The sequence below is a fragment of the Calidris pugnax genome, unplaced genomic scaffold (assembly GCF_001431845.1).
Source record: "Calidris pugnax isolate Ruff unplaced genomic scaffold, ASM143184v1 scaffold82, whole genome shotgun sequence".
Classification (NCBI taxonomy): Eukaryota; Metazoa; Chordata; class Aves; order Charadriiformes; family Scolopacidae; genus Calidris; species Calidris pugnax.
The window spans coordinates 4,269,697-4,281,090 of NW_015090833.1; the positions used below are offsets into that span (position 1 = coordinate 4,269,697).

At 52.8% G+C, this 11,394-nt stretch overlaps 2 protein-coding genes across 4 annotated transcripts in view; both read left to right on the forward strand.

Annotated features, from left to right (window-relative positions):
- The window catches only part of LOC106887769 (kazrin), a 62,533-nt gene extending 59,935 nt beyond the window's left edge, over nucleotides 1-2,598 (forward strand). For both annotated transcript variants that reach the window (XM_014941492.1, XM_014941491.1), the window contains exon 8: nucleotides 538-2,598. In XM_014941492.1, coding sequence (XP_014796978.1) covers nucleotides 538-705 — 168 coding nt within the window. In that variant the 3' untranslated portion in view covers nucleotides 706-2,598. The remainder of the gene's footprint in view (nucleotides 1-537) is intronic.
- Nucleotides 2,599-3,478: 880 nt separating this feature from the next.
- TMEM51 (transmembrane protein 51) overlaps nucleotides 3,479-11,394 on the forward strand; it is a 21,418-nt gene continuing 13,502 nt past the window's right edge. The window contains exons 1-6 of one of the 2 annotated variants that reach the window (XM_014941493.1): nucleotides 3,479-5,218; nucleotides 5,390-5,583; nucleotides 6,958-7,086; nucleotides 7,806-7,870; nucleotides 8,719-8,801; nucleotides 9,761-9,883. The gene's annotated coding sequence lies outside the window, so the exon portion shown is untranslated. Of the gene's footprint in view, nucleotides 5,219-5,389; nucleotides 5,584-6,957; nucleotides 7,087-7,805; nucleotides 7,871-8,718; nucleotides 8,802-9,760; nucleotides 9,884-9,925; nucleotides 10,254-10,852; nucleotides 11,015-11,394 lie in introns of those variants that run through there. The other variant, XM_014941494.1, reaches the window with a different exon arrangement.

The following is an 11,394-nucleotide window of genomic DNA, read 5'->3' on the forward strand; positions in this document are numbered from 1 at the left end:
GCTCAGGGACATTGATTTGGGTTTTTTATTAAAAAAAAAGAGCAGAAGCCATCCTGAATTGTAAGCCTGGGATGTCTCAGATTGCATGATTTGCCCCAAAATCCAGGTAGTGCCATAGGTGGTTGCTGTGCTGGGCCCATCATGGTCTTTATTTTGATTTTTTTTTGTAAGGCCGAGCCTAGATCAGGTTATTCTGCTGTGTTTGACCCTAAAATGTTGGGTATTTTTTGTAAGCCATGGACACAGCCTTGCTCTGATCTTACAACCCTGAACCAATTGAATTAAGAAGCCAAACTCCCAGAAATGTGGAGAAAGGGCCCAATTTCCCTGGAAATTCCACCACCTGTATTTCAGGAATATATTCTTCTTTTGGTTCAGGATCTTAACATTGCTTTGGAGTTGGACCCGAGTATTTTTTTTGGGACGTGGGCCCTGTTGTCCCTCATCCCTGGTGGGGGTTGGGTTATGGGTGGGTGGACACCACCTGGTGGATGAAGAATCTGGTGGCCAAACCCCTTTCTTCTTCCCGCCACGCAGTCTCTAGAAGACCTGGAAGACCAGAAACGGAAAAAGAAGAAAGAGAAGATGGGTTTCGGCTCCATCTCCAGGGTGTTTGCCCGGGGAAAGCAGCGCAAGTCCCTCGACCCTGGCCTTTTTGACGGTACGGCCCCCGACTACTACATCGAGGAGGATGCGGACTGGTGACCCCCCCCAGCGCTGGGCGAGCGCCGGGAGCCTCTCCCCGGCCCCACCGTCGCTGATGTACATACCCCCCCCCGGCCCCGCCTGTGGACGTGTTACCTGTCGTCTTGGGAGCCATGCAGCTGTGTTGTAACTTCAGTTTTTTCCCCTTTTTTTGTGTTTGTTTTTATTTTCCCCATTCCGGTAACTCCTTTGTTGTCACTTCAGTTGGTCGGTTTGGGTTGGGGTTTTTTTTGTTGTTGGTGGTTTTTTTTTTCTTCGTCGTCGTTTTCTTATTTCTTCCTTCTTTTGATGAAACTTGAAACTTGAAGGACTGCTGTGTCTCTGTAAATAACAGAAATATTGTGCACTTTGTGCTTTTTGTGACGTCTCTTGTCTGAAACCCGCTGTTTTCCGGAGCCCAGCCCGTGGGACGTCCTCGCTCGGGGACCAAGGACCTGCCCAGCTGAGGGACCTTAAGAGAGAAAACACACACACACACCAAGAAAAAAAAAAAAAAAGAAGAAAAAAAATTATCTCATTTGCTGTGATGTCTTCCTGACCGAATCCCGCGGAGGCGACATGGGCTGGTTGTTACCGCCTGCCGGTCTGGAAATAAGTGTTTTAACGTTTTTCCTTTTTAGTTGTTTTTAATTTATTTGCACAAACCCAGAGGAGCTATTCTAACTAAATTATTGCAGAAGTTTTTTGGGATTTTTATATTTTTCCATGTCGGTTGGGATGGGGTTGGGAGGAGGAAGGGTGTGTTTGTACTGTACTGTCCTGGGAAGCTGCTGCCGGGGAGGCTGGGGGGAGCTGGAGCCGTGGACCCCCCCCTCCCTGGGCTCGAGATGCCCCAGGAGCACTTAATGCCTTGGAAAACTCAAACCTAAATATGCGCCGGGAAATCAGTCAGGGCGGAGGGGTGGGGGGGAAGCTTGCGGGGGGAGCTTTGCCTGTGTTTTTTCCCCTCCCCGCATTTGGGGGGGCTGATCCTTTGAGTAAAATTTGGGGGATCCGGTATGAGCTGGGAGGAGGGGAAAGGCAATATCCCAAAATATCCCCATATCCCAACACGTCGCCCCCTCTGGGGCTGCCCGTCTTCGGGGTGTTATTGCCATCGGGGGGGGGGAAATCGGTACGAGGCCCCATCGGGGAGGTTTTTCTGGCGCCGGGGTGATTTTTAAGCACAGGTGGAGCTTGTGCTTCCAAATCCCCTGGAAAATGCCCCAAAACCACCACCCCGCAGCGCGGCGGCCACTTCCCCTCTCCACTAACACGCATTGCGCTCTGCTTATGCCAAGATAAGTACCTTATGCTTTAATGCTTACGATATAATTTTAAGCTCTTAAAAATGTATTAAGATTTATTTAATGACGCTATAATAGTGTATTATTTTTCTTAATTCCCATCCGCGCGCCCTTGGTTGAAAAAAAAAGGGGGTATTTTGTCTTAAATCACCGAACTAAACCGCTGATGCCCTTGCGCTGTGTATTCCTGCTAACGGGATGATGCAGAGAGGCCACGGGGGGCAGGGTTTGCCCCGTGGCACTTTTCTCTGCAGAGAAGCATTTTTATACTTTTTTTTTGTTGTTTTTTTGGGGGGTATTTTTGTTTTGTTTTTCTTTTTTGTTCTCCTTGTGTTTTTATAATTTAAACTATAAACCACCGGAACAGATGAGCAATCTCCTTGTTATCGAGTAGTTTCCTTTGCATTTCAGCTTTTTTGTAAATTAGGAAATAATTCTAAAAATTACTAAGAGGATGATTTATTTAAAAGAGAACTTCGATAAATAGCATATGAATTATGGGTAACATTAGATTTAACTTTTCCCCACGTGAGTGGGGGAGAATCCTTGAAGGCATGGATGCAAATATAAAATTATAAAAGATCTAAATAAAGCTTATTTTAAAGTACGGATGAACTCCACGTGATTTAATTGCTTGCTTGATGGAGGTCCTGGGCTGACGCCGGCAGTGGCCCGTGGGCATTGCTGTCGTGGCACTGGCCACAAGCCACAGGGGTGCAGGGCAGGGTCCATGTCATCCCTGCCCTGGCTGCTGTATGAGTGGGGGGTCCCTGGGATGATGGAGGCGGGGAGGGATGCAGGAGAAGGTTGCATCCCTGGTCCACCTCTTTCCTAGGACTAGGTGCCGGCTGAGTGCTTGGACCAGGCAGGAGACTGGGGCCGTCAGTGCATCCCTATAAAATAGGGATTTAAGGTGAGTGAAGATTTGGGAATGTTGGGGGGCGGGGAACAGCCAGGGGGTGTTCCCCTGGGATATGGAAGATGTAATGCCAAGAAAAGCAGGTGGGATGGAGAAAGGAGACATTTTAGTGCTCTGTAGCGCTTGCTAGTGGATCGATTATTAATAATTTAAGGATGGATAAATAATTATTGTGAATTTACAGATGGTGTTTGTCACTTGTAGGGTTGTGCCAGCACTTCTAGCGGGGCCTGATGCTGTTTTGGGGGTGGTGGCTGTGTTGGCAGGCTGGAGCAAAGCGGAGGATGGCAGTGACAGAGGCAGGGCTGTGGGTGCATGGGTCACGGGTGACAGTACACGGGGAAGGGGCCATGGTGTCCTGCAGGGAAAGCATCCTCCAGACCCGCTCTCCACAGTCTGAGCCACTCGAGATACTCAAGCTATGATTGACCAGGAAAAAAAAAAAAAAGAAAAAAAGACCATTTCAATGGTTTTCTGTTTTTCAAAAATGGGAGTATATATGAAGAGATGTACCTTTTCTTTTTTTTTTTTTCTTCTTTTCCAACAGAAACATCCCGCTGGGTTTATGAGCAGCTGCAGAGCAGGTAAGAGCCACCAAAGTCTCAACTGGGGGAGAGTTCAAGCTCTAGAAACCAACTGGCTCCATAGCTCTGTCACCTATAGCTGTAATAACAGTAGTACTGGGAATTAAACATTGCATTAAATGTGACTGTGGAGAGATCAGCTGGGCACGGACTGTGGTGGGGTTTGTGGCACTTGGAGCGGTTCCTTGCATGTGTGTGTGTCTGTCCTTCATGTGCAGGGGAGGGGATGCATGTCCTTGCCCACCCCAGCCATGGGTTTAAGAGCTCTGGGTGCAATGCCAGTCCTGGTTGTGATGCCTGTGCCATTGGGGACCACGCCGGGTGTCCTGGGCCACCACTTGCCCCTGTGGAGGGGGACATGGGTGTCATCTGTGCCAGAGCCAGGGCGAGTGGAGCAGGCTTTTTCTGCATTCCATGGGGTTGTCCTGGGCTGAGGGGTGTTGTCTGGGTAGCTTTGTCCCCCTCCTTGCCCTACATGTCGCTGGCAGTGGTGGGTGGGCACGCGGGGACTGGTGCATGGCTGCTGCATCCCCCTGGCATGCTGGCTGCATCCCTGGCATTGTGTGAGCCATCCCTGAGCCGCAGCCCAACACGGGGGACACCACAGCCATCCCGGTCACCCCTTTGCCCACTGAGACTCCTCACTGAATGTGGCCAAAGGGTTCCATGGCCACTTGACTTTCGATGGCCAAAGTCAACAAACATCCCCCCGCCTCCAGCGCTCCTCGCTGGAAATAAGACTCATTCATGTCCTTTGAGATGCAGAACCCAGCCCGATAAATGCAATATTTTTAGGTCTGGTGCGGGGGTGTGTTTGTTTTAGGGCTGACTTGCACTGTTTGTGCACTTCGCCCAGATAATGTTGTGCAGACGGAGTCACAGGAGCTTTCCCCAGCAAGGACTTTAGACCGAGAGAGGAAAATATCACCCAAGGTGTCGTGCTGGGATGGCCAGGGTGCCCTTCACGGGGGGGCACCCAAGGACTGCTGAGCTCCGTTACTGGTGTGTGAGTGAGCCACGCTGGTCCTGGCATCATCTCTGGGTGACATTACAACCGGAGCTGTGTTTATCTGTCGCGCTGTTTGCCACGCACTAAATCCCTGCAGATCAGGAGCAGGTCTGAGAGGTTGCAGACGGGAAGCAGGGGTGAGTCCTGGAGGGGTTCCTGCCCTGGCACTGGCTCACCCCATCAGGTGATCTCACCCCCCTGGGGACTTACATTTTGCATGAAAGAGCTAAACCTGTCTATGTTAAATACTGGAATGGATTGTGAGGGTAACTGGTGGATTTGGAGACGTGGTCGGTCACAGGCTGTGGGTGACGGGGGTCACGAATGGTGGCGTCTCCCCAAATGCGGGGAGATGGGTTGCTGCCCGGGCTGCTGGGTTATTGCTCGGGATCGCTGAAAGGTTGGAAATGTCCTGGTTATTTATTCCCCCATTTTCAGTGTTTTCCCTGAAGGTGTTTTCTACTCTCGCTGCTTTGTGTGTACAAAGACGATGTTGGAAACACCTTTCTGAGTCCCTGGGGATGTGACAGTGCCCAAAAGCATCCCTTGCTGCAGACATCCCCTGTGGCTTTTGGGACATCCCTCTCTGCCGAGAGAGCATTGACCCTGCAGCTGTCTCCCCTTCACCCTGACCTGGTGCAGCCACGAGCACCCGCAGTGCCGCAAACCGGCTCACTCCATCCACCCGGGACACTGGATCAGGCCCCGTGTCCAGGTAATAAGGTTTCCTTGGAGTTTTGCCGTCGCTGGTGAGTGACTTCCCAGCATTTTCCCCTTTTCCGGCACAAGCCATAGCTCGCCATCTGCTGCTAATTCTGCAGAGCCACATCAAACCTCTGCTCAGCATGTCCAGCCATGCAATGCCACCATAGCTCCTCTCTTCCAGCCCTGGATCTCATATTCCCAACCCTCTTGTCCTGATCGAGCCACTGGCATCCTGATGGCACCCCATGGGACACGGGGACCCCAAGAAAAACATGAAGAAGTTTGTCTGTCCCCTTCCACATGTGTCACTGGCAGCGAAGGGGGGGTTCCTGTGCCCAGCCTTTGGCAAGGCAGGACTGAGCCAGAGTATCCCAGGTGAGACCCCAATGCCAGTGCCGGGAGGAAGCAGCGGGTTTTTTTATTACTCTTATAATTAACGCGGCAGCTTGACTGACACCGTTTTCCCGGTGGTGGAGGGTGCGCATGCTCGAAATGGCAGAGGGTGACCTGGTTGGACTGGTTGTACTGGAACTGCCGTCCTCCACGGGGCCATGTCCCGGCAGCCCCCGGGGACACCGGCCACCTGGAAAGGAGCTCCCAGCATGAAGGGCTGGAGATGCCAGCAGGTCCCATCCTCCCACCTGGCAAGCACTGGGCTGGGCCAAGCAGGATCAGCTGGAAATGCTCCTGGGCTCCTGCTTTTCCTCTTTTTTTTCCCCCCATTTGTGCAGCAGGTTCCCAGCCTGCAACTCCAGAGCAGGTGCTCTCTAAACTGAGAAACAGATACCAAGGCATGGGGAAGAGAGAGACCAGTATAGACCAGTGCGCATGGGCTGGGAACTGGGATCTGAAGGAGCCCATCTCGGAGCAGGCTGGGATGGATTTTCATCCTGAGGGATTGACTTTCATCCCAAGGGCTCTGCCGTGCGTGAGGAAGAGAGATACCAGTATAGACCAGTACATGCGGGCTGGGAACTGTGATCTGAGGGAGCCCATCACAGAGCAAGCTGGGATGGACTTTCATCCCAGGATCTCTGCCATGTGTGGGGAAGAGAGATACCACTATAGACCAGTGTACATGGGCTGGGAACTGGGAGCCCATCATGCAGCAGGCTGGGATGGGCTTTCATCCCAGGGGGTCTGGACTTTCATCCCAGGGAATCTGCTGTGCTCCATGTCCTCGTGGGAAACACTGGGAAAACCAACCTGGGCTGGATAGAGCGTGTGGGGACTGTGGGCCAGGCTCTGGCTGGCAGCGGGTGGCGGTGGCGCGGCCACCAAAGCCATCTTGCCAGCGCAGATGGCAGCAGGGCGGCAGCTCCCTGGGCAGATGGTGTGCCTGGCAAATATTGTGCTCGTGTTTACCCACACGCCGGCAGCTGCGGCGAGCACTGGTGGTGCTGGGACGGGGCTGGATGTGGCCCCCGAGCACAGGTTTACGTGCCACGTATCAGGGCTCACCACCAGAGGGGCTTTGGCTCCTGATCTGGCAATGGGGCAGCATTAATTAGCAGAGGCAGGGAATGATTCTCCTGGAGGGGTGCAAGCACCTGGGACGGGACTGTCCCCCTGCCCTGGGGGGTGGGAATCAAAGGGATAGAGGGAGTAGAAACCCAAGCATCCTCTCCAGCCCCAGATGTGTTACGCTTCTGGTGCTAATTAACTCAATGAAATAACTCTGTATTAATAGGTATGCATTCTGGTGGCTCCGGTGACTTGACTCAAATGGATGGGCTTTTTCTTTTCCAGGACAAGCCGTCTGGCTCCAGGAGTGGGGTGTCACCCGGAGCGGTGCTTGCGGCTCGCTGTTGGACAGGTTTGGAGGAATCCCAGGACGTGGCTGTGCTCTGGGCTGGGATTTGCAGTGGTGATTTTAAGGTACATGTTGAGCACCTTTGAGCAGAAAAAAGCAGGGGAAACTGTCTCTGAGCAATTTCTGCCAGTAATGCCGGGTAACGTGAGTCCCTGGCATCTCCAGTGAGCGCCAGGGCATCAGATGCCCCTCTGAAAGGCCCTTTTGTTGCCTCCTGATGGCTCCCGGCGGGGCTCCTGTTTCCTCCTTGGTGCTTCTGTACAAACAAAGCCTTTATCCCACGTATTTGGCTGGATGGCTGCTGTAGGGAGAAAGGCAAATGAGCCTAAGAAAAACCTGGTGGGCTAATCCAAATAAACGCATCAGCCCACAGCAAAGCACATAGTGTGTTAGTAGCCACCCAGGCTCTGCCCTCCCAGGGATAGAAACAAGCCCCCGTAATTTAAAGAATGGCAAATGAGGTGGGGTGGGCAGCGTCAGGGGAGAGGGGAAAGAAATGTGCCCCAAATGGGAAAAACTGGGCAAAGGGAGAGCTGAAAGGGCTCGAGCGTGCCGACACAGAGACGTGCAGCTGCCTGCTGCCATGGAAAAGGCCTTTTCTGGCCAATATTCAGCCTTGCAGAGGGAGCGGGAACCCGAGGAGCTCTGTGTCCCCTCTGTGCTCGCCGACTCCAGGGCCTCTCTGCAGGGTGGGTGACCTGGCTCGGGCTGGGGCTGGGCTCTCCCAATGCAGGGTTGGTGACAGTCACAGTGAAAAGTGCGTTTTCCCCCTGCTTCCTTGCAGCTCACCAGCAGAGAAGACTGTTTGCTGCTGTAGCTACTGACCCACGGAGCTGCTGGAGACGACAGGTTTGTGAGAAGGATCTGGGGGTCTTGGTGGACAGTAAACTCTCCATGAGCCAGCAATGTGCCCTTGTAGCCAAGAGGCCAGTGGGATCCTGGGCTGTGTAGGGAAGAGTGTGGCCAGGAGGTGGAGGGAGGTCATTCTCCCCCTCTGCTCTGCACTGGGGAGGCCACAACTGGAATCCTGCGTCCAGTGCTGGGCTCCCCAGTTCAAGAGAGACAGGGAACTGCTGGGGAGAGTCCAGCGTAGGGCAAACAAGATGATGGAGGAATTGGAGCATCTCCCTGATGAGGAAAGGCTGAGAGAGCTGGGGCTCTTTAGCCTGGAGAAGAGAAGGCTGAGGGGAGACCTTATTAATGCTTCCAAGGATCTAAAGGGCCGTTTGAGGGAGGATGGAGCCGGACTCCTTTCAGTGGTTCCCAGGGACAGGCCAAGGGGCAACAGGCACAACCTGGAACATGGGAAGTTCCACTCAAATCTGAGGAAGAACTTCTTTCGGATGAGGGTGGCAGAGCCCTGGAAGAGGCTGCCCAGGGAGGGTGTGGAGTCCCCTTCTCTGGAGATCTTCAAGCCCCCCCTGGATGCCGTCCTGAGTGATGTGCTCTGGGCAACGCTGCTTTGGCAGGGGAGGTGGACTGGATGATCTCTAGAAGGTCCTTTCTAACTCCAACAATTCCATGATTCTGTGTTTGAGACAGGAAGGTGCTACGGGGAAGGGAAGGAGAGGGGGGAATTTGCCTGAGCGGGTGGCCGAGTCTGAAAATGCAAAGCAATCTGTGCAAAGAAAAAAAAATATCCAAATATCCAAAATATCTGCATATATAGGTAATAATTAATTATTTTTTTTTTATAGCACAGCTCTCAAAGTTGGCCTTTGATTAAGGAGGAAGGTGATCAGGGAAGGGGCAGCGCTGCCGGGAGGAGGAGCCGGGGCAGGTGAGTCAGTGGAAAATACCATCGGCTCCCTGTGCAGGATTGTGCTGGGGGGGAGGGAGAAATGCAGGGGAAACAGGGGGGTTCCCACCCCGGCATCCCATGCAGCGGTGCCCCCGAGGCAGGGCTGCGGCACACTGACTCACGCGAGGGGATATGACAAGTTGTGTTGGGTTTGGGATGGCTTTTGCTTTTGCAAGTGCTTGCAGGGCTTAAGGGACAGGAAAAACAGCAGTGGCTGGTCCAGCAAGTGTAGCAATGCTGCCTTTTCCCTCCTGGTTTGGGGGGAAAAACTCACCCTGAGTGTCATTTCCAGCAGAAACAGAGTCCTTGGTGGTTTTTGGTATTTAAGGCAGGGTGTGAGAAAAATGTGCAGCTGGGGAGAGGTGACGCTGGACATGACACAGCATTAATGGCAACAGGGTTTGCCCAAACCCAGCTGCAGCCATTGTGCCACTGCTCCCAGTTGTGCAATTATTCGCGGAGTCACAGAGTGATGCGGGGTTGGAAGGGACCTTTGGAGATCATCTAGTCCAACCCCCTGACAAAGCAGGGTCACCCAGAGCAGGTTGCACAGGAATGTGTCCAGGTGGGGCTTGAATGTCTCCAGAGAAGGAGACTCCACCACCTCCCTGAGCAGCCTCTTCCAGGGCTCTGCCACCTTCAAAATAAAGAAGTTCCTCCTCATGTTTAGATGTAACTTCTTATACTTGAGTTTGTGCCCAGTTCCTCTTGTCCTGTCACTGGGCACCACTGAAAAAAGACTGGCCCCAAAGAAAGGTGAAGTGGGAATGGGATCAAAGAGCATGAAAAAGATCAAAACTGGAAGAGCAGTATACAACAAAAGCCCTTTTTCTTGTAATGTAGGACAGGCCTCTCTAACTCAGTAAAAGTCAGAATCCCTTAAGTGTTTCAAAAATCCCACTTTGTTTGCCTCTAACAAGGCATATCTATTCTCACAGATGGGTCTGATGTGCTGCTGATTGCTTATGAAGACCTTAGAAGACCCCACAAGGAACAGGCCTGATGATAAGCTTTTGTGAAAATTGCCCAGCTGGGATTTCCTGGAAAAGCAGTCACCAATGGTACGCAAAAGAGCAAAGGACTAAGGGTGTGATACGACTTTTCATCGAAGTTACATGGGAACTTTTGTATACGTATACTTATTGTATGTATAGCACATGGACAAAGGGTTTAGTGGCATCGGAGACAGACACAGAAACCTCCAGAGGTTCCCTGCTTCCACACCCCGGAGCAGTCCATGACCCCATGCATTACTGCGGCTGTTAATTGTTTGTTCGTAAAGTCTTACCAAAGTGGGGCAAACCGGGGGCAGGAGCCGGTGGGTCGGGCTCTGCGGTTCAAGCCTGGAAACCACGGGACCGTCTGGCTACGAGGCGGAGGCACGGGGCCAGCAAGCCCGGGTGACGGCCGTGCCCGGGATGGCTCTTCCTGGTGAGTGGGTGGTTAACTGGGAGCGATTGTAGAGGGCAGCAGCCAGATAAAAGCGCTTTCCAGGCTTTTTGTTTTGCGGGAACACAAGGCTTTTGGGGGCGGGAACACAGTTTGGTGGGGATGTCGGCTTTGCCCCATGGAACAGAGCGATGAGCCCCAGCGGTTGTGGTTCCTCAAAAAGAGGTTTCTGCAATCAGTGCTGGGAGCTGCTCGTTAGAGGAAAGGCTCTGCCCGTCGGGACGAGCCAGTTTCACAGCGCAGATCCCTTGCAAACTGGTTTTTAAGCTCGAAATGGGGGCTGTGATGCTTGGAGCACCGGGAAGGACCCTCCTTGGGGTGGGTGACCTCCAGCTTCGACCGTGACCCCCATGCTTGGGACGAGGTGCAGAAAAACATATAATCTTTATGTTTTGCATGATGGATTGTAGGAATTGTGGGAAGTAACTGGTGCAGGAGGGACCCCCGGGGGCAGGCAGGCTGGATTCTATCCCTTTGGAATCCCGGGTGTACAGCCTGCATGGGAAAAGGAAGAATTTTTGCTTAGTTGCTCCTGTAGCACCTCCCTTTCCTGACGAAGTCTGTTGTTGCTGGAAGCGCAGGCTGTCTGGAGAAGGGGAAGCAGAATCAGCCTGTGCATTTCCCCCCTGAATTTCTGAGAACTCTCAGATAATACCGAAAGAAACCGCTGCTCTGGAGAGGGGATGGAGGAGAGCGGGTGAGGAACCTCATCTAGTTGAAGATGTCGCTGCTCGTTGCAGGAGGTATGGACCAGATGACTTTTAAAGGTCTCTCCCATCCCAAGCTGTTCTGATTTGAAGAATTTTGTAGCTATAAGGAAGAAATTCTTTCCTGTGAGGGTGGTGAGGGGCTGGAAGAGGTTGCCCAGAGAAGCTGTGGCTGCCCCATCCCTGGAGGGATTCAAGGCCAGGTTGGAGGGGGCTTGGAGCAACCTGGTGTGGTGGGAGGTGTCCCTGCCCAGGGCAGGGGGTGGCACTGGATGGGCTTTAAGGTCTCTTCCAACCCGAACTATTCTATGATTCCATGTGTCCCTGACGGTCAGGATCGGTCTATAACGCGCTGTAAAAGGGCTTCCAGGAGAGCAACCCCTCCGGTTCGGGGGTCTCCCCCTGCTCCTGCCCCC